This window comes from Saccostrea cucullata, unplaced genomic scaffold (assembly GCF_032062105.1).
Source record: "Saccostrea cucullata isolate Sc308-1 unplaced genomic scaffold, CSIRO_AGI_Scuc_v1 ctg907, whole genome shotgun sequence".
Taxonomy (NCBI): Eukaryota; Metazoa; Mollusca; class Bivalvia; order Ostreida; family Ostreidae; genus Saccostrea; species Saccostrea cuccullata.
In genome coordinates this window covers 149,349-176,521 of record NW_026935419.1, presented here as the reverse complement: position 1 = coordinate 176,521, position 27,173 = coordinate 149,349, and the positions used below count along the sequence as shown (strand labels likewise).

Genomic DNA, 27,173 nt, shown 5'->3' with positions numbered 1-27,173 from the left:
TTGGGATTGTTTTCTCTAACATAATTGTAACAGTCTAACTGGTAATCTTGTACTACATTCCAGTCTCCACACATAATTATAAAGTCAGTATCAAAAAAATCATCCATTTTATCACTTATTTCTGCATAAAATTTAGGATTATCTTTATTGTGACCATATAAATTAACTAGTGTTGGCAACGAGTACCCGGTTAACCGGTTAACCGTCGAACGTTGCGAGTATCGGTTAGTAAAATTGCTATTCGGTTACTCGGATAAAATAAATTCTACATAGTAAAGGGATAGAAAGTGAATGTTTTATAATTTATAAATGTATACTAACTTACACATTTCCCTAATTTTAGGTACCGTTAGACTTGATCTAGTGCATGGTTGTAGTGAATCAAATTGTTTTGATTAGTTTTTACAGTTTATATAATTGATAGCTTTGATTGCTTGGGGTATACATTTTTTGAAGGCCTGAGTTATGATTACCCCATTTGATAATTTAACGAGATGCCACCATATTAAGCTTGGAGTTGTAACAAAAGAACAGCTCATTCAAAATCTTTTAAATCACTTAAGCTTAAATTATTCGGAAACCAGCGATTTACTGGACACTCCACATATAAACTATTAATTATGGAGTATGTAAATAATTATTCTCCTTGATTGCGACATATTTCGGGGGCTGAAAAAGAAAGTAAGATGGTGATTGGCGATGACGTATTTATTTGTCTTTGTGTGTCGAATTCCCTATTAATTTTCTTTTTTAAAAATCGTAAATCTTTGACGATATCGTATGTGTGTATTGTAAATATAATGTCCCTATACAGTATATTTGTGCATTACTACTACCGATAAGTATAGAATAAGATAAATGATAGATATTATTACTTTTACCAAAAATCATCCGAGTAACCGGGTACTCGATCGGAAGATGAAGCGAGTAACCGGTTACTAAAAATCGTCCGATTTGCCAACACTAAAATTAACCAAAGTGATTGAGTACTTGTTTTCCACCATTATATTTGATATAATGAAATTCCCCTCATTATCACTATAAACTTTAGAAATTTTTATTTCATTTGTGTTATTAAAAGGGTTAAAGTCCCTCTTGCATCTGATTTTCCTGAGCTGATGAGTATGTCATTACCCCATTGGGCATAAACTGAATTTTTCTCTAATTCTGTACAGTGGGTGTCTTGTAAACAATAAATAGATGATTTAAAATTTCTTAAATAGTTTAGGACATCCTTTCTTTTCATAGAATCATGTAAACCTCTGCAGTTTACAGAAGTAATTTTTAACTTAGTCATAGATTACACTACACAGTTGAATAAAGGCAAAAAAATATGCATGTTGCATACTCTCCATTCTTTCACACATATATCAAAAATGAAAAATACTTCCTGTATGGTAACAAAACAAATCAAGAAAATTCATGTATTACATCGCATTGGGTCTTTTTAATTAACTTAGCCACCTTAATAAGATAGTGAACCCTAGTACTCTCATAGAAAAAATAATAATAAATACAAGCTCCTCTAAGAACTTCTACCAGTAATCTTTGTAATCTTTGTTGAAATTTAGGTATTTATTACATTAAAAAGAAAAAACCAATATGTCCCCATGTAATTTATACAGCAAACCATAAGCTGCCAAACAAATATATATCCTGAGACATACTACATGTAGATATGTTACAAGTTATCAACTATGACATAACACAGTAGTTCACAGATAACGATACCAAAAATTCTCAATATTTTACAAGTTATTAACAACTAAGGCATAACTCTGAATTTTACAGATATCATCCAAAGCTCAAAACACTGGTATTTTACTTTTAAACATCTGCAGCATACCTTAGTATATCTTTCTAATAGCATCTAAAACATACTTATTATTTGACAAGTAAACAACACGATACCAACTGTAGCATAACTCAGCACTTTACAGATATACAAAACCTTCACCATATCATACTCCTACAACCTGTCATCTCCTGCAAATAATCTTGTTCTTATCTAGATCAATTAGAAGGAATCACTAAAAGCGAGCCATTCTTTTTCTCCTTTTTGTCGATACTCCAGAATCACATCGTCTTTCGTTTCACGGATTCTCGTCTTCATTCCTGATTTCCTGAGTTCATATGCCTTTTGAGCCAGCTCTGCCCTCTTTCTCTTCAAATGCACGGGTAGATCTGTTCGTATTGCATAGCCTTTCGGTAGGGTAGTGTTTCTGGCATGATTTAGTATCATATTACGGTCCTCCATAAGAACGAATTTAACAATGACTGCTTCTGGTGCTTCAGGTTTGTAACTGCTGTTGGGGTTTTTTGGAACCCTATGAGAGTTTTTAATCATTATAGACTCTGCTGTTGACATGCCCAATTTTTCACTCAAAAATTTCACAATAACCTCGTTTGAAACTTCATTCTCTGCTTTAGGAATGCCATAAAATAAGAGGTTGTATTTCCGAGATCTTAACTCTTGGTATGTAATATGATCTTGCAGTTCTTTTAAAGAAGCCTCAAGAAGGCTTACCTTTTTACTTTGGGGTTGTATAACCTCTGTGTTTAGCTTTTCTAAATCAGTTAATCGGTCATCTTGGTTTTGAAGCGCTGTTTTCATATCAGTTATCTCCTCCTTAATAACGATCAGCGTTTCCTCTACTTTTTTGTCAAGCGCAGTAAGCCTCTCGTTCATTGAACTCTCCAACTTCTGTATTAGATTAGAGAAAAGTTCCTTTAACTCTTTATTTGACACCTCATCATTTTGCGCACTCTCCTTCTCCGTATCTTTTCTCTTCGGCATCTTGCACGAGCTTCCCGAATTTCCTTGTGCAAAGTAGTGACTTACAGTCTGTTGCATTTAACAAAGAGGAAAATACCTGAAATTCACCTAAAACACGAATGTCTTCACGTAATTAAGAAAACTATCTGCAATGCCTCGTATCAAATATTAATGTTCACTTAGGAAAACAGAAAAAACGACCCTCTGCTCCTTCTCACTTCACGCCATTTGCGCAGCCACACCGGAAGTGAAAAAAATAATCTTAGTATTCATTATCCGTTTTTTTCTTGCAAACATACCTGTAGAGTATAAATACAACCATATCCGTCGACGTGGATTCGGACCCCAGTCCTGAAGTGTATACCAGAAACCTAAAATTGATCAAAACAACCATCTCTTTGGTAAAAGAATAAGAGCGCTATTCGTGTTTTGTTGAATCGATAGAAGTGCCATCCTCGTACAATGGGACCAAGAGGTCTGATCGTTTTTAGGAATCCATTATAATTATAAAATGTATATTACATTGTTCTCTTGATATGCTCATATTGCTTTTAAAATGGTGCGAATTTTATGTGAAAATCGCATGACATTTTCTTGCAAATATCATGCGTGGCTCTTTTTGTCTTCTCGTGCGAAGATTTCGCATTTTTGTGCAAATTTTAACTGAAGTCCATTCACGTCAATGCTTACAGCATCAGAGGAAGCCAGTGGATCGAATATTGGCAGTACCACACTGTTCATGTTTCGGCAGTAGGCGGTCGGCAGCGTGCTCCATTGGTAGTACTCTATCTCGTCTGCATTCCAGTCTGATAATACAAAAATGATAGATTTAAAAGCAAAAAAGAATATAACATACACCGCCAGTCCCAGAAAATTCCACATTTAATCCTTTGACATTGTGTGAAGCAAACAATGTACATTTATTTACTTGCTTCGAGTGCAACGTGCATTTTTTCGGACCCAAGATAGCAAGAACCAAACTGAATCCCGGAAGCCATGAGGCTGAGGAATATTTTGTTCGAGAGGATTTTACTTTATCTCATGCTTATAACTGAATCGAAACATTGACAAATGTAAATATTTCAGTGTACCTTGAATTCCGTCAACCTGTAAAATCCCAGCGAACTCTTTTGCTCTAGGTACATAGAACATGGCGCCTTCCATCAACTGTGCATTCTGTGGGGCAGAGGGTGGACTTGGAGCTGTAAAATATTGTTTAAATTGTAAGTAAATAAACATGAATTTTTCCAATGTCTCGCAAATACTGAACCAATTTTATGTTCTCATTCTTTTATTGTTTGTTTCTCGTTTGCTTGTTTAACGTCCCTCTCGAGAATTTTTTTTAACCATATGGGGACGCCACCATTTGCCGGTGGAGAGCTGCAAATTTTGTCATATCCTCGACACTTAGGGCCATTGAGCAGTGAGGGGTCTTTTTCGTGCCAGCACGTACTGTGACGCGGGACCTCGGTTTACAGGTCTCATCCGAAGGACCGGTCTCCACGTCCCACAGTGGGATTTGAATCCGCGACGTAAGGATCAAGTCCTTGCTTCGAGACTCTAGAGCAGGCGCTTTAACAAATGCGCCACGCGGGCGACTCTCATCCGTAGTTAACAGTGTCTATCTTCACCAGAATCTTTGGAAATATAAAGATTTATCCAAAAGTTATTACTGTCTTATAGCTTCAGCTTTTTTTCCTTTATTCTCCTTTCTTCTCTGTTTCTTCTTGAAAACTATAATACTGATCTTTGACTTTTTTGTAGTCGTCAGCCTCATACCTCCGACCATTTAATGTAGCATCTTTGTAACGAGAAAGAAAAGGAAGTCGATTCTGTCAGTATTTTGTGTCCAGTATAGTGTTAAGGATGCAAGCCCAAGTCAAAGGACCCCTTGTAATCTTGTTGCAATTTTAATCCACTCCCTTTATGATTGTTTCTTGCAGCTAAAAGTGACTTATTTATTAACACGGTTAATAAAAGAATACCTGTAACAGTCCAGGCGCTGGAGAATCCTTTGGTTCCATACTGATTGACGGCTATCACTCGGAATGTGATGTTGTTACAGGGGTTAGTGTTATGGTACCTATAACTTGTTGTGGTTATCTGTCAGACAATGAAAATAATATTATAGACTTGTAAGTTTTTGTATAGAAATTTTCTTATATAAGCAATATTTTGTTACTTTTCTTTGAGTTTTTTGACACTTTGATTAATGAAATTTTCCAGTTGATTGATTTCTTCACTTGAATCTTGCTGACTTATTTAAGGAATCACTATCTAGTTAGTATAGTATGCCAGGGCATCAACGATAGTGGGAAACATGGGATAATTTGCATAACGGGCGAAGCCCGTTATGTATAAATTATCCCATGTTTCCCACTATCGTTGATGTCCCTGGCATACCATACTAACTAGACAGTGATTCCTTATATTTCCATTTCATTGTGTACTGAAAATGTAGATTTAGATTTTTAAAATGCAGACATAGCTTTAAATAATTAATTAAACGAGTACTCCCATGACAAGTCCTCGGCCACTGACGTCAAACACAAAGGTAGCCGCACGAGATTTACATGCATATTTGGCCTCCTTAGCTCCTGACCTATCGACCTGCCTACTTTACATTCCGATAGAATTATAAAGAAATCAACTCCGCTAACTTTCAAAGAGTTATCACAGAGGGAAAAAAATAGAAATGGAAATATAGAGATATATGTAGTTTTTAAATATAAAGAGTAAGTTTTAATAAGTACCTCAGCGATGGATACCCATTGTCGGTAAGATTTTATCTGCAGAAGGTAGCGCGTGTAATAGGGCGTGGCTGGTGAAGACCACGTGATCAAAATATCAGTTCCTGTTACGTAATGCGCACTGAGTGATGGAATACTTGCCGCTTTTCTGATATCTGCAAGTTACATGTACTAGTATTAAAAGAGTAAAAAATCAAAGTACTCAGAAGTACAGAGAGCCGCGCTCATTTACAGAGTAGAATGGATTTCTTACATGAATCACGTTTATATTCTGATGAAAAAATTATTTTAAAACTATCAATATAAATGATAAGACACTGACAGTGAGTTTTTCAATCCTAATACCACGGTCCGATTTTGTCAGAATCAAAATTAATCTGGTACCGCAGCTGAATGTAAACAAACAGGCCAGTCTGGTTCCCTCTCCTCCTTTACCTCGTATGTGTAGAGAACTACGGTACGTAACACTGATTATCAAAAATCCTTACGCTAATGAACTATGTTCTTTGACTTATGAAGTTTTCAAAGTCATTACTACTAATGTTTATTTTATATAGATAAAACTTCGTTTTATTTTTGTTGCTTTATTTAGCGTTTGTATTATCTCAAAAGCGGCTGAGAGTAAGAACTATATTTTTGCACGTAACTTTGAAATGGCGACTATGGGGTTAACATCCTGCCTTGAACAGGATCACATAAGCCGGCAATTGCTCTTTGAGCAATAAGCCCGGCTAATTAATTTGTTAACTTTTTTAATGCTTATCAACGTAAATATATTTAATTAATGGTGTGTTTCATTGATAGAAGAGTGAAAACAATAACATAAAAAAATGAAGACAAATTTGGTACCTTTCTCTGAAAGATGTTGTCATGAGTAATGTACATATAAAATAAAAACAATATTTCTGTCTTCAATAATTCAGTGCTTATAACTTTAAAAGCACAAAAGGTTGACCTCTAAGGTAACAGTAACGAGGTCAAAACATCTACATTTAGAAAAGCCTTGACAAAGGTAATGAACATTGCCATATATGAACGCCCTATCTTATCTTGTTCAAAAGTTCCCATAAATGATACTTTTTCAAGTGTCCTATGTCTTGGATTCTAGAATCATGTATATTTGGAAAGGTCTATAATCACAGCTATAATACGACAGTCATTATATGAATGCCCTTGTCTAAAATTCTTTAATTAAAATGGTCAAAAGTGGTAGGGTGTTTAGTCTTGCTAGGAATGTACATTGTCTGCTAATATTTCTAGAATTCCTCTCGCCAGATCTGAACCATTTAACCCTTGGGTTGAGAGAGAAAGATTTAAAGGAAAAAGTATTTAGTTTATGTAAATATATCACAATTTGAATTTCTGCAATTTTTCTACAGGATATAGATTACTTACCATGAATAATCAAAATCAGGGAGTTACATGACCCAGCACAGCCCTGACTCTGTAAAAGGAAAATAAGGATTTGGAATAATGGACTTCATTAGTAAATAAGTATGATATGTATGGAAAAAAGTATTTTTTTTTAAATTCTACTAACCTGACACCCGTAAGAAAACTGTGGATTTGGTTGTCCGCAGTATGCAGAGTACTGAGAATAAATGTTCTACAAAGGGGAAGAAAAAATGGTTTGTAATTTTCATTGTCATTACTGTAATCATCGATAAAAGAGAATAGCATACAAATGATATCTGAATGTTATAATTCTGTAAGACCCACGTCTTTCTCTTCTTACACAAAAATTCAATAATTCAATAGCAATATAGTAACATTACACGAATTTTAAAATCCATTTCAGTATAGTACCCATTAATACTTCATAACATACAAATTGTTTTTTTTTTATTTTATCATCAATAAAATCAACCTTTAAAGTAATTTACTTACCGGGCTGTCCGAGGAGAACGTCAAACACTGTGACGCACATAGGTACCGTGACGTCAAATCGTCCAGAGTAACACTCACGCCCCCTACCCCCACCCCTAGCGCAAATAAAAATAATAGAGGGATCTTCACATCCTTTCCTCTTTTCATATTTTGTTACACGGTAAATATTTACATCTATAGTTTGTCCCCAGCATGCTAGTTGGGGACATGGCAGTTCTTAGTGGCCCTGGGAAGGCGTCATGTGTTCCGATAAGAAAAGTTCCGTTTGATAGTACTGCGAGTGTGTCCTGACGAATATAGCATTTATAAAATAAGATTAGAGGAATTTTATTAATGATTGGTAATATAATTTGGTGTGATATCGGTAATCACTTGTGTGTCATAGGCTTTTTACATTGACTATGATCTATAGAGCCAGGCTTTTGTTTTTAAAAAATCAACGTCTATTTTAGCTCTACTGGTCAGAGACCAGAAGATTGATTGATTGTATGTTGTTTAACATCCCTCTCGAGATTTTTTTACGCATATGGAGACGCCACCACTTGGCAGTGGAAAGCTAAAAATTTTGTCCTATTTTTTCCCGGGGGGGGGGGGGGGGCTTGTTCCAAAGCCGGTAGTTTTCGTTGGTTTTTATTTACATTTAATTACTCTGCAAACCCTCAAAAAGGTCATTGCATGATTTGGATACTTTATTTCAAACTCAAATAAATAAGTTTGTATTTTTTTTCTCCTTTGGAATAATGGTGTTGCCGTGGTTGTAAAATACTTCAAAAATGCGTCTCCTCCTAACATTTTTATCTGATTTCAATATAAATTTGATCACAGGAAGATTATACTGAGATACATAATTTTAAATTAGTTCATTTTTGTTGTTATTGTTGACCTCAGTCGGGAAGGATAATTCTTTAATTTATAGTTTAATTCAAAAACTCTCAAAATGAAGCTTGAAATTGAAATCTCTTCATGCAACAATTATTATTTTATTCATCTCAGATTGATATTTGATGTTTTTTAGAAACAATTTTATAAAACGTTATTATTAGTACATCATAAAAGTAGTTTAAAATTATACATTTAACGTAATTAAATTGGATTTCTTTATTTTAACCTTAGATACCAATGTTTATTAGCATGAAATAAGAAGTGATTTTTGGTACTGCGATCCTCAGCCAGCGAGGATTACTCTATAATTTATAATTTAATTCAAAAAGTCTCAAAATGAAGCTTGAAAATTAAATCTTTTCATGCAACAATTTTCATTAGATACCTCTCAATGTATTTCAAGGTTCTTTGAAGTTCTCAGAAAGGTCTTATAAAAATTCGAAATATTTACCCCATAAAAGCATTTTGAAATGACAAATTTCAAGAAAACGAGTTTTTTTTTCTATTCGAACCATAAATACCAATGCATATTAATATAAACTGAAATGAGAAGTGACTTATAATGTTTTGCAATGATAGGAAAATCTTTAGACACTATGCATTGTAAAATGGTCGAAGTAACTAAAAGAAACTAAAGTGCCTTATACTCGTATGTATAAAAATTGTGAATTTTTTTCAAAAGGCTGGATATCTCAGTTTAATTTCTAAATGGTGTTTATTGATCAAAATTAAATGGAAAATGCATAGTAGGAGTTTTTATTCTCATTTTGCTGAAAATTTAGTCGAAATTTACTAATTTTCCCTATATAATATGATTAACTTTAAAAATGAAGTTTGAAGAACTATCGCGGATAAAAGCAATACTTGAGAATTCAGAGACATTTTTGAAAGAATTTTCAATTATTCAATGCCTGGTTTTCAAACCCTGAGGATCGAACTACCTCAAACGGTTTTGCCATGGTTTCTAAAATAGAAATTTTGTAAAATTCTTTCAGAAGGCTGCTGCCCCAATAGTTTTTATCCGATTACAAAATTCAAAATTCAGATTTCCAAATACAAGTTTGGTATCTTTAACTTTAGAGATTTAAATATATATCACTTTTACAGAAAGTTTACGCTTAACAAACTTAAGTTAAGTACCATTTTACTTCTTTTGCTATTTTTAAATTAATTCCAAACAGTAACTTAACATCTAAATTTCAACTTTCAAACGTTTTAGATTTGTTTTTGAAAGGAATCGATTGTACCAATAATTCATGGTTTAAGGTCAGATGACACGTTCCTCAAAAATATATAATTTTTCCAAAGAATTTGTCATTGAAGTATAGGCACTTATACAAATTGCCTCACAAAATATTGGGGTAGCTTACCAGGCACTTGGACAAGATACCACAGGGTCATATTTCTTATATAACCCTTATGGGTAATCTTCTGTATGGCCTATATCACAATTTTTTGTGTACTTATATTTAAAAACATTTTGAAAACAATGTAGAAATCAGCAAAGAAGGACAAATATGGATAATTTTTAGCTCTACTGGTCTGAGTAAGGTGTCCGTCGTCCGTCCGTCTGTCTGTATAGCTGTCCGTCTGTCTGTAAACAATTTTTCAAAACGCTACTCCTCCTACAGTTTTGGTCTGATTTTAATATAACATGGCACACAAGTAGACTACACTAAGATACATAAAATAGTGCATCCGTTTTTGATTTCGATGAACGGTAATGCCATGGTTACTAAATATAGAATTTTCTGTGAAATTCCTTTAAAATGCTAATCCTCCTACAGTTTTGATCTGATTTCAATATAACTTGGCACGCAAGTAGACTACACAAAGATACATAAAATAGTGCATCCGTTTTTGATTTCGATGAACGGTGTTGCCATGGTTTCTAAGAATAGAATTTTCTTTGAAATTCCTTTAAAATGCAACTCCTCCTATAGTTTTGATCTGATTTCAGTATAACTTGGCACACAAGTAGACTACACTAAGATACATAAAATAGTGCATCCGTTTTTTGATTTCGATGAACGGTGTTGCCATGGTTAATAAAAATAGAAATTTCTGTGAAATTCATTTAAAACGCTACTCCTCTTACAGTTTTGATCTGATTTCAATATTACTCGGCACACAAGTAGACTAAACTAAGATACATAAAATAGTGCATCCGTTTTTGATTTCGATGAACGGTGTTGCCATTGTTACTAAAAATAGAATTTTCTGTGAAATTCCTTTAAAATGCTAATCCTCCTACAGTTTTGATCTGATTTCAGTATTACTTGGCACACAAACAGACTGCTCTAAGATACATAAAATAGTGCATCGGTTTTTTATTTTGATGAACGGTGTTACCATGGTTACTAAAAATAGAATTTTCTGTAAAATTACTTTAAAATGCTACTTTTTCTACAGTTTTGATCTGATTTCAATATTACTTGGCACACAAGTGGACTACACTAAGATACATAAAATAGTGCATCGGTTTTTTATTTTGATGAACGGTGTCGCCATGGTTACTAAAAATAGAATTTTCTGTGAAATTCCTTTAAAACACTACTCTTTATACAGTTTTTGTCTGATTTCAATATTACTTGGCACACAAAGAGACTGCACAAAGATACGTAAAATAGTGCATCGGTTTTTGGTTTCGATGAATAGTGTTGCCATGGTTACTAAAAATAGAATTTTCTGTGAAATGCCTTTACAACGCTACTCTTACAATTTTGGTCTGATTTCAATATAACTTGGCACAAGTGTAGACTACACTAAGATACATAAAATAGTGAATCGTTTTTTGATTTCGATGAACAGTGTTGCCATTGTTACTAAAAATAGAAATGTCTGTGAAATGCCTTTAAAACGCTACTCCTTCTACATTTTTGGTCTGATGGCAATGGCTTCTTTTCTCTTCCTTTGTTATAAGTACAAACCAGTAGAGCTACAGTCTCGACAGAGACTTCTGGTTTATATGATAAATTAGATTTAGAATGTCTTGAAAAATTATCAGTAGGTAAGGGATGCGTATGTCCATAACAAATTCTGCACATCAAGAAATGTTACTTTATAATAAAGTACTTTGTAAAGAATTATTACTCTTCTAATATTCCAGTTAAAGACATTGAATTTGTAAACTTTATATAAGATTATATAGAGAGTAATCAAAGTATTTTACTATTTTAGATTTCAGCAGTTGGAAATAAGAACGTTCAGAGAGTAGAGAGAGAGAGAGAGAGAGAGAGAGAGAGAGAAAGCGAGAGAAAGCGAGAGAGAAAAAAAAATTATCAGAACAGAATACATATAAAATAATTTTAATTACAACTGCGTATCTGACAAATTTCATTGAATATCAACATTAAACATATTCTTCTCCAGAATCTGTTTCTACAACAATATCAGCTGCATCGCACAGTGAAGATGTGAACATATCAGGAGCAGCCTGGTAGCCCTTGTGTCGTGCGCATGCAAGGTACCACACTACCGAACATACATGTGCGCAACATCCGACTGTTCTTGAACCACCCTTGCACTCACAATACCACCCTGTCACATTTTCCTTGGAATACTCAATCCAGATATTGTACAATTTTCACGATGTATGTCATGATTGTATACGGGCATGTAGTAAGTCGGATTCCTCGCAAGAAAGATCAATTTTACAGTCACCTTCCCCCAAGTTGTTCATCTGAATATTTTCGGGCCTGTTTAATTTGGTCCACCCCAAAAGTCAAAATACGCAATTCATCTTCACTTAACTTGGGAAATTCTGGTAATGCATGTTTTGCTTCTATATTAGTCCACTTTTGTGACTTGTCTCTGAATTTTAAGTTTGGATTTTTTTCTGATGCGTTCTTGAACAGCGTTTTTGCTTTTTTCTATGACTGTTCACAAAATCTTTTATGCTTATAGGTATCTGGCTAAAAGGGATGGCATTGTCTAGAAACTTCCATTTTTTAATTCTTTCATTTGCTGCCTCAACTACCCAGCGGACTTTTGTCACAAGACGTGACATGTTAGCCTCCGCTGTGTTGTGTTGCTTAGAGGACTTTTGTAGGAAAGCGGGCATTTTTGTTTGAAAACCGAGCTCATCAAGAAATTCAACGGCATCTCTAAATCCGCGATCTACAATTAATACGTCATTTTCTTTGAGAAAGTTCATTATGTTGTTCCTGTTTTTTTCATGATGTGTTTAATAATGGAAGCATCATTATTTTTGCCATTGGACAAATAAGGACCCATTACATCAACAATATAGCCTGTTGTTGAGGTGATAATAAACGGTTTAACAAGTGGTCTGTTCTTGTGCATAGAGTAGGAAAGGCGTTGAAATTTGTATGCAGAACTTTTTTGAATAAATACGTATGTTCCATCCATTACCAAAATGACGGTGTCGGATATAGGATCTGTGAACAACTGCTTTGAAATGTCTGTTGTATGTGTTTCTATGATAGACTCACGCGAAAGATGATGGAATCCTAGGTTAGATGGAACAAATCTTTTACAAGAGCCACTGTAGTTTGTTTAATGATATGAGCAATTTTTCGGCGACTACTAAATCCAAACAGCGTAGACATCAGAGAATTTGAAAGACCGTGCTTCATTCTGAAGAGGAAAATACCCAAAGCATTTCGTACTGATCTTTCTTTTGAATTATGCATTCCTGTGATATGTTTGTGAAGATCATTGAACTGACATTTAGAAATCCCTAGAAGTGATTGGTAGTCAATATCAGACAATATGTGATTATCAAAACAAAATCGACGGTTCTCAGACACAGATGCAACATCTCTTAACCCTTCAAACAACTGCAATATTTCGGTAGAAGACAGAGATGTACTCTTTTTCCTAAATAGAGATATTGCCAGTCAAATGAAGCGGACAACAAGGTACATCAGCGGGGATGAGAATACCAAACCGAATAAAGAGGTCCATTCTGGCCTCTTTGGGAAGAAATTTCAGTGTTATTTCTGTGTTTCTACATGTTAAACAACTTTTGTTGCACTTTCCTGCTGACACTATTGGCAATTCAATATTGGAAGTCACTTTTGGACTATTCGTTAAATCTCTTTTCAACGAAATTCTGCATGTGTCGCATATTGTGTCAGAAGAACATGTAGCAATACCTTTAGCGTGTAAAATTTTTGCAATGGCTTTGCTGAGTGGGTGCTTCTTTTTAGTCTTCAGTTGCTTTTTACAGACACAACACCCATACTTCAATGGGGGCACCATTTTTACATGTTATGTAAACAGTTAACCGCATTAACGTACTTTTTGGCTTTTATTATGAAAAACATAACAACCAAAAAAAAATGAAGATCAAATTTTAGTAAATATTAAAAGAGAACAACTGACAAATGTCTGCATTGTTATAGTTAAATAAACTAGAAGTCTCTGTCGAGACTGTAGCTCTACTGGTTTATACTTAAAACAAAGGAAGAGAAAAGTAGCAGTTGGGACTTGAAACTTTAAACAGCAATAAATAGAAAAATGATCCTTGATTAATTCACTTTTTCTGGCAATATTGCAATAAGACTACAACTGTAGGAGTAGCTATTAATAAAATTTTAAAGAATTTTCAATTTTAGTTACCATGGTGACATCAGTCATCAAAATAAATTTTTAAAAAAAGTCTATCTGCATGCCACATTTACATTATAAACAAATAAAAACTGTATTTGTAATAGCATTTTAAAATTATTTTACAGAACTTTCTATTTTTAGTTACCACGGCAACACCATTCATTGAAATCAAAAAATCGATAAATAGAATTATGTATCTTAGTACAGTCTACTTGTGTACCAAGTTATATTGAAATCAGACCAAAACTAGAGGAGAAGTAGCATTTTGAAAGTAGTTCACAGAAATCTCTATTTTTAGTAACCATGCCAACACCGTTCATCGAAATCAAAAACTGGTGCACAGAATTATGTATCTTAGTACAGTCTACTTTTGTGCCAAGTTATATTGAAATCAGTTCAAAACTGTAGGAGGAGTAGCATTTTGAATGTTTTTCACAGAAATTTCTATTTTTAGTAACCACGGCAACCCCGTTCATTGAAATCAAAAACCGATGCACAGAAATATGTATCTTAGTATAGTCTACTTGTGTGCAAAGTTATATTATTATTTTTATTTTTTAGTAACCACGGCAACACCGTTCATCGAAATCAAAAACCGATGCACGGAATAATGTATTTTAGTATAGTCTATTTGTGTGCAAAGTTATAATGAAATCCGACCAAAACTGTAGGAAGAGTAGCATTTTGAAAAATTGTTTACAGACAGACAATGGGAAAGACGGAGGGACAACGGACGCTTTACTATCGCATAAGTTCTTCTGGTCTCTGACCAGTAGAGCTAAAAAAAAATTAGGTGCTCCATGAGAGGATCGAAACCAAAAATTTCGGTGCTTTGGCATTAAAAACCGCCTATTGTACCACTGAACCATCACTGCTTCGAAATTTACAGCCTTTAAAGAGTATAATGTAGCAGTGCTTTAGAGCCAATCCCATTTTTTTTTTGGAAAACTTTATTTTTAATGGTCTCTGGGTCTTCTTTCCAATTTTTAGAAATGTTTGCTCGTTTCTTTGTGTAAAAATGCACAGAAATCAAATTTCATTTTGGGGAGAAACGACCCAGAGATAACAAATTTATTTAAAAACAATAAAAAGTGTTGAAAAATTTAACATTTTAAACCAAATAACTCATCTGGCCATATTTCATTACTGTTTTTAGGAAATCGGAACATGATATCGAGATATCCTTATTCATTTCTATTACACAGTAACCTGGAGTATCATTAAAAATTTAAAATGCTAAAATATCATATAAAATATCAGTATAATTTTCACTTTTCAAGTGCGCCCCCATTCCTGCCGAATACACATTAAACACCTCGTTCTTTGGAATTTTGATTCAAATTTCAAATACTAGTAATCAAATCAATTTGAGTTTTAAAAATTTTACTTCAGATATTCAAAATATCAAATTCCCAAACCCGATGAATGTTTAATATCAGTTCAATATTTTAATTATCTAAAGTTAAGTGGTTGACCAAAAGTGTTTGGCATAGTAACAAAATTCAAACAAGATTTGGAGTTTGATATTTAGGATACTTGAAGTAAAATTCTACAAACCCTAAATGTTAAAAGTGTTTTGACTATTTAAAATTTGAGAGTTTGAATCAAAGTTTGAAATTTCTAAAAATCTAAAACGTCCCAAAAATATCTTTACGAGTATAGAACCATTTTCCTAACCGTGAAAGAGCTATTTCTTAATAGGGGTCTTTGTTTTCGGAGGGGTGGGCTTGGGCTGGTCCAAATTCATGTTTTATTTGCTGTAGTATATACATTTATTAGCTGTGCAAATCAATGGCGGTAATTTATGTAGCGGTAATGACAATTTTGAAAATATAGCGGTAATGATGGAGTACTTAACTTGGGTGGACCCTCTCCCTCTAGATCTGCGTACGCTCTTCATTTTCCTTAAGCGTTCTCTGAATTAGCTTGTTTATGAAGAAAGTTTTTTTAATCTGAATCTTTTTTAATTAAATTCTCTAGACGTACGTAAGTGTTTGCTCAGAAATTTGACATTAATTTTTAGTGTTAATTTTTTTTTCTATATTCAAATTAAGTTTCATTCGGTGATACTTTACATGTATGTATGTCTGAGGAGTTTCCTTATTACGTATTACCTTATGTATGTATGCATATAGCAACTTCCTTAAATTCAAACACTTTTTGAAATTACACCATTTTAACCCAGGTGTTGATTTTCATTGTGTAAGAAAATAAAAGTTTTAATTATATTTATTTGAAAATTACCATTCCCTTTTCCAGACTCAGTTTAAACCTGGTCAGAAGTTCCTGTCCGTTTGTTACGGGGATCACCTCTTCTTTCTTCCCCTCCCCTCTCACGACACTCTTAACAGTTATATCCTTGTCAGTCTTAGTTTTAGGGAAAAAACAGGAAATTTATCACAGTTGAAACATACAGTGTTCCCAGAAATTATTGAGAAAGGATGACTGCACTTAAGGAAACTTAAAAATTGCGACATAATCAATTTTAAAGATGGACATCTTTCTTTTAATGGTAGAAATGGTAAATGTCTTAACTGCAACTTTGTGTAATTACGTTAATTAAAAGTTCGTATTAACGAAATTCGAAGTCGTTTTTATAGGGAGGGGTCATCGCATATTCTGGAATCTCCATAGGATAATGAGTACGCCCACCTTTTTACAGGCTTAATGCATAGTCAGCGCATGTTTGTCTATTGTTCTCCTTTTGATGGTAGTTGTATATTTATATAAATTACCTCATATCAAAAGGAGATCAATAGACAAACATGCGCTCATGGTTAAAAAGAGAAAAAACTCTTTCTCGTGTGTTCACTTTCTCTATAGTAAACAGGCCATTTTGACCACGTTGTTACCTGTTGAATATTATAATTAACCACGTGATTTCTATACCCAGGTAACTCTGTGAATACTAAAATTCCATCACGTGACGTGTAAGGAAACACACATTCTGTTGGGCGATAGTGATTGTCCATATCTGTTTCAATCCATTCCCATCGAGCACGGGCTATTTTTTTCTCCTTGATATCTATAAGATTATTCTTATATTTATCTCAAAATCATTTCATTTTACTATCTTTATATATTTTTGAGTGTATTATATGTCTCTACATGTTCATAGTCTTCATGAAGAAAGAGATTCATTTATATGTTTGAACCATTGTTTAATATGAACATCTAAAGTAAGAACCAGTAAATAAAATTGAAATTCCCCAGCTCGCTAATTTATACGGAAAAGTAATTATAAAAGAAACTAATTTTTTTTTAAAAAGTAAGTGTGATGTTTTTCTTTCTTTTTTATAAAAGGGAAAAATAAAGTCATTCTTACTGCTGTTAGCGGGTCTCGATCCCGGATCTGAATATTATTGATTCTTTGCATTACCGACTGAGCAAGTCGGCACTTATATTCGAACACGCAAATTGTTGACATCAGCCATTGCTTTTGATTATCAATGAGAATGACTACTTCTACCGACCGGTGTGATTTGTTATTAGTTATATACTTTATTTGAAAACTTAAAAGATAAAAGTGACAAACATATGAAGAGAGAGAGAGAGAGAGAGAGAGAGAGAGAGAGAGCACAAAGTTTAAATACACTAACTATTCTAATTTTAGACCACTCATAACAATATTAGCTCCTTCTCTTATGCATATTTATATATCTTATCTTCATTCAAGGGCAGATAAATCTAATTTCCCGATATTTGCTTAGAGGTGGGGTAAGGAAACAACGAATTATTTTATTGCAACGCAGTTTATAACCTTTATGACATTGCATTTCATTTGGAAATAGACCAAACTCTAAAACAAATGACTTCCGACAAAAATAAAAACAAAAATAAATGTGACAACAGAGATTGAAAAAGACCCAAAAACCGGCGTTAAGTGCAGTCATCCTTTTTCAGGATACATTTATCTAAAATTTTGAAGTTAGAACATACAATAATATAATATTTTAATGTTTCTATTTTTTTAATGACCACATCCCATACTTTCTAACAATAAAAGGCTTAAATATTTACTCAAGAAAAACTACACAGATTGGAGAAAAATGGGGTTTCATTATAGCCATAATATCTCCTCTCATTTGTCAATTTTCATTCCATTTTTTCAATATTTTGTCCCAGATGAAGCAATAGTCGACATATTAATACTCAGTGTTTCAGAAGTATCAATAGTTTTAAGAAGTTGTGCCCAATCCCATTGTATAAATATATTACAATTAAATATGTTAAATTCAATAGTTTTGAATCTTTTAAATAGTTAACATTTACAATAAAGGCAACACAAATTTTGAGCATTAGCGATTGACCGGAAGTATACAAAGAATAAGTTATTCATGAAAGCTGCTTGAAAAATAAAAAGGTAGCAAGAGTTGTTATTTTATTTTAAAAAATGATATCAAACTTTGACAAAAATATTTCTTAATTATTTGATTAAGCATTTCACGAAAAAATTCTCAGTAATTTTTGGAAGCATTTTTAAAGCAAACACATTATATATAATAAACTACTAAAACTAGTAGTACTGTTATGAAGCTTCTCTGATATCCCTTATAGGTATATGTACAAGTAACTAATTTAATTTTAATACTATAGTCTGTCCCACCATCTTACTGTAAGCACTTTTCGCATAATATCTCAAAATATATAAATACCTTGGCATTTAAACCAGTTACGATTAATAGATCATTTTTTTTCCAACATTCCTCCGTTTATCCGAACCCTCGAGGTCAACCAGTGTATACACACGGCGGCAAATTCAAAGTCTACGGGGATTTAACATGGTAAACTCGTCCATTAACGTCTAGGTTACGGGGCCGGGAACCAGTTTTCGAAGGGAGTAGTCGTCCTTTGCAGAATAAATTTACAAAAAATCTTTAAAAATTAAAGGAATTCATTTAAATTGCTTTTATTGATAAAATAACCTTTACTTCGAAATAAAATATATTTTAACAGCATTTACAAAATTTAATAATAAACTGCGAGAAAATAGTCCGAATCTAACGAAGTACAACTTGTGGATAATGGATGTTGACATGATGATGCAAGCTCGCCAGTGTTTAAAAACGTAAGACGGTAAGTTGTTTATTTAATCTATGGTATTTTTATGTAGCTGTTGTTGTTTTACTAGCTTATATACACACAAGAAAGAAGTGTCTACAAATGATCAGAATATATATTTATTTTATTACGCGTGACATGCTGACATTTATATATCTGCTTAGGGCTCATGGTAAACCGTTAGTGCTATAACCAGGTCCAGCACAATACCCTGATAAAGGTATATAGCTTGATAAAGCTATACAGCTTTATCAAGGTATTTAAAATACCTTGATCAAGGTATTTTATGTAATGAAAATTCAAAAAAATTCTTTAAAAATTAATTACTGAAAGTCGAGTTCTGAGTTGTTGTCAGTAAATTCACCCATGCATGTAAAGTACTCAAACACAAACAAATCAGTATAAAAACGTGTCGTAAGAGGAGACGTTATTCTATACTTTCTTTTTTATACCAGAGTGTTTTTCATGCACAAATAGACACACTGGCAAAAACTCAGAATTCGACTTTCAGTATTTAATTTTTAAAGAATTTTCTTGAATTTTCATTACATGAAATACCTTGATCAAGGTATTTTAAATACCTTGATAAAGCTATATAGCTTTATCAAGCTAAATACCTTTATCGGGGTATTGTGCTGGACCTGATAACGGTCTGTATGTAAGCCAATGTGTGAAAAATGTAAAAGGGGTATATCTATGATTATAATGGAAAAAGAAAATGGTTAAACAATTAGGTGAAATGATACCAAATGGAAATAACAGCTGATTAACACAGTAACTAATTTTTTTAAATTTTATTTCTACTTTCATTTTCAATTATAACATTTCATGTACATGCATTTGGCAGATTAATATATGTAACAAAAAAATTAAGCAAGAGATCTAAAGTGCATTTTTATTTTTACATTTATGTGTAGTATCAACACTCTGGAGACCTTCATTGCTAAATAAATTCTGTAGCCTCCAGTATACTCATAAATGTGTATAATATATATTGAGTTTAACTTTAAATGTTAAGATCATAGGCGCTCCCCATGTAATCCTGTAAATGACGTATGATAAGTATATATAGGTCTACCCCTCTATACTATATTTTATAGTATAGAGGGGTAGACCTACGTCATTTACAGAATTACATGGGGAGCGCCTATGGTTAAGATTTGTAGCTTTTGATGAGGGATATAATTTCATTTCCAGATCTGCAAGATCATGGTATGAAACTAAAATGTAAACAAAAATATGGTCACGAGCTGATGTTACAACCTCAAAGGGGTGAGACAGAAATTCTCTATATTATAGCTATTGCATTTATATATATGTATGTCAGGAAATCCTTTTTCCATATAGAAAAGTTTGGAACATGTAGATCAACACATAAATGTTACAGACCATTCAAAATTTCATCAGATATACCGTATATACTCGCCTCTAATTTTTTTTTGGGGGGGGGGAGTTAAACTTTGGTCCAAAATTCTTAGTCTGACTTATAGGTGAGTTATAAAAAAGGTTGGTATCTTTTAGGGTCAATCGGACTCAATCCCTCTCTTATTTACAAGCTTAAAAAATGCAACCAACTTATAGGCCAGTATGCACGGTACTCAATTGAAATAATAATTCTTCTGTCAATATTTCCATGCTGTAATTGTCTTTTACATGTTTTAATATGACATATGAGGCCATCTTAAAAAATTGTTTAGTTGCCCTCTCTCGACCAACTGACTAAATATGGCCCAACTCAAAACTTTTTTTTTCAAATTTCAGGGCATTTTTTCCTTCTTCTTTTTATTCCCTTTATCCCACCAACAAATTTGTTGAAATTCTATGGAAAATTTTTTTTTCCCACCTATTCATCGGACCAATAATTTTACCTTGATTCAGGGGGGAGGGGGCAAACAAACATTATTTTAAAGATGGCCTGGCAGTGATAATTTATTGGTCTGATACATAAAACACTTGGTCATAGGCTCATAGCTATGTCTCAGGTTTAAACCTCTCCTTGCTTGAAAGAGATGATGATTATCTTTGCTAATTTGACACAATGTTTTTGTAGCACAGGGGATGATAAATCCCATTGCCCGACACCCAATGCTAGTGAATTTTAGGGATGGACAACTGAAGTTTTGTCAACTACTTGCCCGTTGGCAAGTAACTTATCAAAAATAAAATCAGTATGTAAGCCATAAAGCTGGGCATAGGGACTTGAATGATTTACCCATGCAGTATTTGTCTTCCTTTTTTTTTTATAAAATTCATAAATAGTACAATATTAGTTTTTGGTAGGACAAGCAAAAATTCAGTTAGGGCAAGTAAATTTTTACTATGTTCTTACCCTTGGACAGGTGCCTTAAAAATCTATTTGTCAGCCCCTGTAACATGTCAATCACTGGACACCACATTACTGAGTTATGCATAGCACATTGTCTAAGGATTTCAATATTAAAAAACAAAACAAAACATGGTATGGAATAACAGTAAATAATATTTATTTTAAAATAAAAAAAACATCGTACATACATTATATTTAGTTTATAAACAGTCTCAGCTAATTATTTAAATGTCTATAAACAATTATTTTTTACTTTGCAATAAAGTTAATATCGTGAATTGCCAAATATTTTTTATACAAAAATTGTGATAATGATTTAAGAATACATTATAAAAAAAAACTCAGGACTTAAGTTAACGAGTTAATCAGCCTAGCATTGAAATTCTCCTTAAATATTTTGCACACAGAAACCTGCTATACTGGTAAATCAAACATAGAATAAGATATTTAAAGAAAAAATTAAATTGCATACTTGGACTGTATGTAAACATTTGGCTATGTCACAAAGACGGAAGTTTACAGACATTTCTGTCGTGCCAGTGACTCCATTATCATGTAAACCAACAATGAAATGTGTACTGAATATTGCAAACCTCTGTTATCATATTCATGGCCCCATGTAGGTATATGTATATGCTTCACCACATTTTGCTATTGTAGTCTAGATTTGTAACAATTATTTTCACATATTGCAGTAAATTACTGCTATTAATTATGCTAGACTACAAAATATTACTTTGTTGCAGTGCATTTCACACCACCTTAGTACACATTCAATGTTTGGTTGAAAGAACCTTAAGTATTACATGATAAAACCATAATGCAAACAGACAGTCATATACAGAAAACTTTATAAGAATTTTGAGTAAAAATGCATTGCATATGTAAATAACAATTACATCTCTGTGTGAAAACAACTTACAATTCAAACATTTCACTTAAACAATTTCATTGAATAGCAATTACAATTTAAATGTAAGAATACTTCTATTTTCATAAAAAATGAAAGAGTAGATTAATTGCAGTGAATTATTTTGAGTAGATAAGTGAAAAAAAATTGTTAAACAGCCAAGTACTTATCACAAAGAAGAAAAAGATTGAAAATACATGTAGATGTAGATTGCAGGAGAAAACAGCAAAATTTTTATCACAGCTAGTGTATAGAATGAATACATTAAAGACAGGAGAAATATATAAATCTAATTAATTAATTACAACAGTACAGATTTTATATTTATCATAATTCATATGCTTGAAATAAATATAAACAATTTAACAGTTCATATTTTTGAAATAAGTACTTCTATATACAATTTAACAATAACATAATAAATATATCACAACACATTCAAAGTATCACAGTAAATTTATGATGCATAATATATATGCTTGAAATTAATATATACAATTTAACAAAAACATGATAAATATATCACAACACACTTAATTATCACAGTAAATTTATGATGCAGAAATGAAACTACAGTAGAAATTTTATATCTTTTTGTTTCAGTTAAATAAATTGTATGAAGAATAAGTACCAGTTTTACTGTACATTGGTGAATTAATTAAAACCAATGAAATTGTATAGATTTGTATAACTTTCCTTGCAATTGATAATATGTATATAATTTAGATAACAGCATATATCAAATCAGATTTTATCCAAGTACAACAGGAATTATCTATATAAACAAATGTTTCAGTATTAAAATTACCAATGAATTTAAACCACTGAAACTTGTACAATATTTTTTTAACAGTTGATTGAATTTTACAAAGTATAATAATGATAACAAGAAATGAAAAATATATTTATCATGCAAGTCCCAATTGTAGAGGAGAAGTGGACCACAATAAGGAACTGAGACTAAATGCTGGCCTGTGAAAAGTTAACATGCAGGAGATACAGAGAAGGGGAAGCAGCTTCACTCATCCAAAGTCAGGTTTGTTGGTTCGGTAGGGGGCATTGTGTGTAACTAATCATGTAATATACTTTTTAATTCCATACCCAAAGGTAGAGTTAAAGCACGCATACTGTGAAATATAATAATTTCTTTACCTATGTCCTTTTCTCCTTTTGCAGTTCATTAACTCAATAAGAAAATAAGAATGAAATTTATCACAAGTCTGTATATTTAAAAAATAAGTTTGAAATCATTTTTGAAACAGCAAGGGGGCAAATATTGTAATTCACATACAAGCATCCTCATAAAGTGTAGATTTAAGTTTGCATGGATCTGCAAACAGGAGTTCAAACCAAGAATTATATTCATTACTTTCAGTGATACATGTAGCACCCAAAACAGAACTTGTCTTAGATATTCTTATGATAAATCTGTATACCAAATTTAGATCATTTCAGTAACTGCAACAGTTGTGAAGACTATGAACGGAAGCTTGGTGGACTGACAGACCGACCGACAGACAGCAGCAATGAAGGGGGGAGGGGGCATATAGAGATTAGTTACACACAGTCCCACCTTTTGAAAGATAATTAATCATTTAACAATGCATGTATCATAGATTTACCAGTTAATTTATATTAATTAAACTGTTTACCATATCTCTAAACTAGATAACATGAAATAAAAAGGACTTTTTTGCCATAGCCACAAAGAAATGAATACAGCAGATTGTGTTTACTATTGTACTTTTATATATGTCTCTTTTTCTCTTATGTTTGTAGATAATGAGCTAATATTTAACCTACCAGTAGTTACAGTTTTTAGTGATTTATCTATTCACAAAAGTTATTGCCCTTGGAAAAAGACAAGTTTCAATCCAATTTTCACTTAATATCTATATATTTACATTTTAAAGTTTTTCGTCCCAGACAAAACTACAAATAGAAGAAATATTCTATTTAAACATAAAACTTCTGGTGTTTCTTCACGAGTCTTGCCAGGGATGACTTGGTGATCCTGATTCCCCTTTCCACCAACACACCTGTCAGTCGACGGAGAGAAACATACTCGCCCCTCAACTGCATCTCATGGATGGTCCTTTTCACCAGGTCCTCATCGAAGTCATCGAGCCCCTTATTGGAGTGGATTTTCTGCTCTACAGGAGGAACTTGCAGATCTTCAACCACTTCATGTACAGCATCTGGGAAAATCCACGTCTTTAGATTTCTTTCTGATATTCCTAAATTATGTAAAACATTCATGTACCGGTACTTCACATGTATAAGAGGGTGAATTGCAAATATTATGTCTTTTTTTTTTTTTCTAGAGCAAAAATATTTGAATATGAATATAGTGTATGTATCCATCAAGCTAATCAACAGTTTACCATCATTATCAAAATATTTAGAAATTTATATAATGACCCCCCCCCCCCCTTTAAAAAATTGCAATTTGCTCATCAAAACATTTTTTAGCTCACCTGAGCCAAAGGCTCAAGTGAGCTTTTCTGATCAAAATTTGTCCGTTGTCTGTCGTTGTCGTCGTTGTAAACTTTTCATATTTTTATCTTCTTCTCAAGAACCACTGGGCCAATTTCAACCAAACTTGCTACAAAGTATCCTTGGGTAAAGGGGATTCAAGTTTGTTCAAATGAAGGGCCACGCCCTTTTCCAAGGGGAGATAATTATGAATTAGAGAAAAATTAATTGCATTTTTAAAAAATCTTCTTCTCAAGAACCATTGAGACAGGAAAGATGAAACTAATGTGGAATCATCCTCAGGTAGTGTAGATTCAAGTTTTTTCAAAAACCATGGGGCCAAAATGGCCGATCAAAGTTTTACTTACTAGGTATATGTAGGAAAAATCTTCTCAAGAACCATTGAGACAGGAAAGATGAAACTCATGTGGAATCATCCCCAGGTAGTGTACATTCAAGTTTGTTCAAATCATGACCCCAGAGGGTAGGATGGGGCCAAATGGCCGATTAAAGTTTTACATAGGAATATATAGAGAAACCTTTTAAAATTTTCTTTTCAAGTACTTCAAAGCCATGCTTAGTGATATTTATAGGGAATCATCCTCAGGTAGTGAAGATTGTAGTTTGTTCAAATCATGACCCCCTTGGGGGTTAAAATTCAAGCAACCTTCTCCCCCCCCCCCCCCCCAACTTTCAGTTCTGATCTGATATGTGCTTTTCCCTAGCCAATTGCTCAGGTGAGCGATGTGACCCCTAGGCATCTTGTTTGTAATAGGATCTATGTATGAAACAGCTAAACACACTTATAAAACATGCTTTAAACAAAATTATTTTCATTCTTGACTTTAAAAACATTGAACACTGTATGGATATAATGAATTACCATTATAACAAAGCAAACTTGTATGTTCCTGGCATATTGTTATAGATGTGTTTTACTGTAATCACTTCTAAATACCTGTGGCAGTTGACAGTCTCCTTAGAGGATTGGATAGATTTTTAACTTTCCCCTCCTTCATTTCTTTAGTAAACTCATTGTGAATTTTCTTCAGGATGTCAACAACCTGTGGATTCCAAAAAAAATTCTATTAAATAAATGGTTCTAGAGATACCCAATTTTACTAATACATTTAGTCTATGACCATTAACTTCAAAATAATTGCAACACCTGAGTTGGAAAAAATCATATCGGTATTCGAGATAGCTAAGTTTAATTGTATATTGTGTAATTTCCAAATCTCCTAAAATATGAAATTCAACTTATACTCTATAAAATGTACATGTACCACAATATTTTCTGGATATTTGAATTTTTAACTACTTCATCGGTAAATTTCATAAAAGACAAATTATTTAACTTCAACTATTTTAGGGAGAAAAATGCACCAAGATTTCATAATTTTTTTTACAATTATAGCATCAGTTATGCCCCTTACCTCTAGTAATTTTTAGCTCACCTGAGCTGAAAGCTCAAGTGACCTTTTCTGATCACCCATTGTCCGTCATCTGTCCGTCTGCCTAGCTGTCCGTCTGTTAACTTTTCACATTTTCAACTTCTTCTCAAGAACCACTGGGCCAATTTTAAGCAAACTTGGTACAAAGCATCTTTGGGTAAAGGGGAATTGAAATTGTTAAAATATAGGGCCAGGCCCCCTTTCAAGGAGAGATAATCAAGAAAATACTAAAATAGAGTGGGTTATTAAAAAACCTTCTTAAGATTCACTGGGACAGAAAAGCTGAAACTTATGTGGAAGCATCCTAGAGGAGTGTAGATTCTTAATTGTAAAAATCATGACCCCCAGGGATAGGATGGGGCCACAATAGTGAATCCAAGTTTTACATAGAAATATATAGGAACAATCTTTAAAAATTTTCTTCTCAAGAACCAGTGGGCCAGAAAAGCTGAAACTTATGTGGGTTGTGTAGATTTTAAATTGTTAAAATCATATGACCTCCAGGGGTAGGGTGGGGCCTCAAGAGGGAATCCAAGTTTTATATAGAAAAATAATGGAAAAAATCTTCTTCTCAGGAACCAGTGGCCCAGGAAAGCTGAAACCTATGTCGATGCATCCTGGGGTAGTTTAGATTCTAAATTATTAAAATCAAGATGGGGTGGGGTGGGGGGGGGGGTGGGTAGGGACCACAACAGATGTTAGAAGAGGGGAAATGTGGTAAAGAAGTGTATCACCAAAGTTACTCAGGTGAGGGATGTGGCCCATGGGCCTCTAGTTTTCAATTGTAATTAAAGTACAAAAAGGTCAATTAGTGAATTGAAATCAAATGTTCTATTCATGGATTGTGTAGAGTGTTGGGGGGAAGGGGGTTACAGTAGTGGATAATACAGTTGAACTTTGGTATCTCGAACTCTATCTTGAATACCATGGATATGTCAAAGTGATTTGGAAGACCCAACCATGCACATATTCTTTAAGTAAATTTACCCTCAATATCACGAATCCTTTAAGATATATCTCGAAGTTCTTTCTCAGCTCCATGTATATTGTAATTTATTGAATTAAATTTTTGAAA

The 27,173-nt window shown here is 33.1% G+C and overlaps 2 protein-coding genes and 1 long non-coding RNA gene across 3 annotated transcripts in view; 1 reads left to right on the top strand and 2 right to left on the bottom strand.

Moving 5' to 3' along the window:
* Positions 1-7,662, bottom strand: part of LOC134242768 (uncharacterized) — an 88,072-nt gene extending 80,410 nt beyond the window's left edge. Inside the window, exons 1-8 of the mRNA XM_062724890.1 lie at positions 7,414-7,662; positions 7,067-7,132; positions 6,922-6,970; positions 5,530-5,681; positions 4,762-4,879; positions 3,868-3,978; positions 3,467-3,582; positions 3,076-3,147 (exon numbers count right to left, since the gene is read on the bottom strand). Of these exons, the coding sequence (XP_062580874.1) occupies positions 3,076-3,147; positions 3,467-3,582; positions 3,868-3,978; positions 4,762-4,879; positions 5,530-5,681; positions 6,922-6,970; positions 7,067-7,132; positions 7,414-7,560 (831 nt within the window). The 5' untranslated portion in view covers positions 7,561-7,662. The remainder of the gene's footprint in view (positions 1-3,075; positions 3,148-3,466; positions 3,583-3,867; positions 3,979-4,761; positions 4,880-5,529; positions 5,682-6,921; positions 6,971-7,066; positions 7,133-7,413) is intronic.
* Positions 1,503-3,012, bottom strand: LOC134242785 (uncharacterized). Its single transcript, XM_062724915.1, has 2 exons — positions 2,528-3,012; positions 1,503-2,327 (listed from the first exon to the last, which is right to left on the bottom strand). The coding sequence occupies exons 1-2, from the start codon at positions 2,852-2,854 to the stop codon at positions 2,292-2,294; spliced, it is 363 nt and encodes a 120-aa protein (XP_062580899.1). The 5' UTR covers positions 2,855-3,012; the 3' UTR covers positions 1,503-2,291.
* Positions 7,663-18,870: 11,208 nt separating the features above from the next.
* On the top strand, positions 18,871-23,645 carry LOC134242784 (uncharacterized). Its single transcript, XR_009986921.1, has 3 exons — positions 18,871-18,948; positions 20,131-20,205; positions 23,099-23,645. It is a non-coding gene; the product is annotated as an uncharacterized LOC134242784 (long non-coding RNA).
* The last annotated feature ends 3,528 nt before the right edge of the window (positions 23,646-27,173 follow it).